Raw genomic sequence first — 2,434 nt, forward strand, 5'->3', positions numbered from 1 at the left:
GTGCTAATCCTTTCTCGCTCGTAACTGACCCCCGAATCCTTTTTCTAGTTTTTCGTAGACTAAAAACATTGTTTTAATAAACCGAGATGCTTTATTAAAATGATCGATCACAAGATGACTCAATCACACCGAAACAAAAAGGATTGGTGGCGACTCTATTCTTGTTTTAAAGTCGACCTCCGTTTTTCAAAATAAAAATGGTTTCGACATACACGATAGAATTATGTGGGGGAAGAGTGCGAAGTTTACTACAGGAGTTTTGCATCTATACTTCTCCATTTTGTTATCTTTTTCTATTGCTTTGAATTGAGCTTGGTTTGGTCGATGTTTCCTAGTGGGTGATCTTTCTAATCCTATAGTGGGAATTAGCCAATGTTGACTCCTTTTTTGTTGCTATCTAGATTTAAAGACCGAAAGCAACACGCTACCAAGGTGTTTGAAGAATTTCAATCCATGAATGAAGCTACAGTTGTACGATCTACTTCTATAAATGGACGACCTTCTTGATGATTTCATCTACTCACAACTCTTTTTTCTTTCCAACAAGTCTCTCCAATGGTGGGTGAAGCAAAGTTGATAGAAAATAGTGTGGGAAAACCCGTATCCACAGATGATTTATTTCGTTTTATTAAATCAGTCATTTCCGATGAACAACAAGAAGAAACAGGCCCATTTTACGTGCTGGATTTGGGTGCTACGAGGTCCCTAGTCGAGACATGGTTCCATAATCTTCCCATGGTTCAACCTTTCTATGCAGTCAAATCCAACCCTAACCCTGCTTTCCTCAAAGAAATGGCAGCTCTCGGCACGGGCTTTGACTGTGCAAGCCTTCCTGAGATCGAAACCATTTTATCGCTTGGGGTTTCGCCTGATCGAATCGTTTTCGCAAACACATGCAAACCCGAGTCTCACATCAAGTATGCAGCTAAAGTTGGCGTTAACTTAGCCACTTTCGACTCCAACTGTGAGCTCGAAAAGATAAAAAAGTGGCACCCGAAATGTGAACTGTTGATCCGAATCAAAGTCCCGGAAGCCAGTGGTTCAGCATTCATGTTCGGTTCCAAATTCGGTGCACTCCCTGAGGAAATTGTTCCCCTTCTGAAAGCTGCTCAAGAAGCGAAACTCCAAGTTGTCGGAGTCTCGTTTCATATTGGGACTGGAGCAATTAACTTCCATTCAATCCAAGGTGCCATCGAAGCTGCTAAAACAACGTTCGACTTTGCAGCTCAACTTGGGCTACCTAAAATGCATATCTTAGACATTGGTGGAGGCTTCACATCAGGTCCAAAGTTTACCGATGCAGCCTCCGCCGTGAAAGTTGCTCTACAAAAATATTTCCCTGGTGAGCTAGCTGATAGTAGCTTAAAAATCATTGCGGAACCTGGTTACTTCTTTGCTAATTCGCCATTTACATTAGCGACAAGCATAATAGGGAAACGAGAAAGGGGAGACGTTAAAGAGTACTGGATTAACGATGGAGTTTGGGGGTCTATGAACATTTTGAAGGACGATCATGACGAAGTGATTTGCACTCCTCTCACCATAAAAAATCCCACATGCGAAGGGCTGAAAACATGGAATTCTACAGTTTTTGGACCAACATGTGATCCAAATGATACAGTTTTGAAGGGTTTCAAGTTACCAGAACTAGACGTGAATGATTGGTTGGTATTTCATAACATGGGGGCTTATACTTCATCACGTGGGAACGATTTCAATGGCTTCAAAACCTCAGCTATTCCAACTTATATCCTGGCTCTTATGCCACCCCGAAAACAAGAAAAATAAGTGGTGTGAGCTAATTTGCTGGCCAACTTATATCTTCTTGCAATCATGACCCGATCAAAGATAATTTAGCTTATGAAATAATGTCCTATCTTACAACAATCAAGTTGTATGCAATCAACTTGTCATATGTTGCCACTAGATCCATTCAAGCAATGAGCTCTTTAATTAACCTTTTATATATATATATATATATATAATTTAAATATTTTTATTTTTATATAAAATTTAGAAAATACGCCTTTCAACTAAAGTATATTTTTTTATATTAATTTTTAAAATATATTAATTTTTATATATTTTCCAATGTGCTATACTATAATATAAATTATGGAGGTTGAAAAACTATTTTACTGATATAGAAGATTTTAAATTATTTTCTTGATCAATGTAGAAAATGTTAGATCACGTGTCTAATGTGAACATTTATGTTACTAAATCATCAACTGCTTTATATGAGCAAGCAGATATATAAATATTTATATAGTTAGGTATTTATATATATAATTTTTTATTGTGTCGGTGCACGTTAATCCAATCTGAAAATGATTAAAGATATATATTTTTATTAAATAATAAATTTTATTATAAGTTCTACAACATTTTATTGGCTTAAGGGTTTAAATATATATATTTTGAATAATTTTGG

At 36.4% G+C, this 2,434-nt stretch overlaps 1 protein-coding gene across 1 annotated transcript; it reads left to right on the forward strand.

Annotated features, from left to right (window-relative positions):
* Positions 1-495: 495 nt before the first annotated feature.
* LOC108472568 (ornithine decarboxylase 1B, chloroplastic-like) lies at positions 496-1,957 on the forward strand. The gene has a single exon (XM_017774114.2). The coding sequence runs from the start codon at positions 556-558 to the stop codon at positions 1,786-1,788; it is 1,233 nt and encodes a 410-aa protein (XP_017629603.1). The 5' UTR covers positions 496-555; the 3' UTR covers positions 1,789-1,957.
* The last annotated feature ends 477 nt before the right edge of the window (positions 1,958-2,434 follow it).

Source organism: Gossypium arboreum, chromosome 11, assembly GCF_025698485.1.
Source record: "Gossypium arboreum isolate Shixiya-1 chromosome 11, ASM2569848v2, whole genome shotgun sequence".
NCBI classification, from domain to species: domain Eukaryota; kingdom Viridiplantae; phylum Streptophyta; class Magnoliopsida; order Malvales; family Malvaceae; genus Gossypium; species Gossypium arboreum.

Bases quoted from the DNA above. Each gene is read 5' to 3' on its own strand.
- LOC108472568 (XM_017774114.2), top strand. From the start codon at position 556: ATGGTGGGTGAAGCAAAGTTGATAGAAAATAGTGTGGGAAAACCCGTA.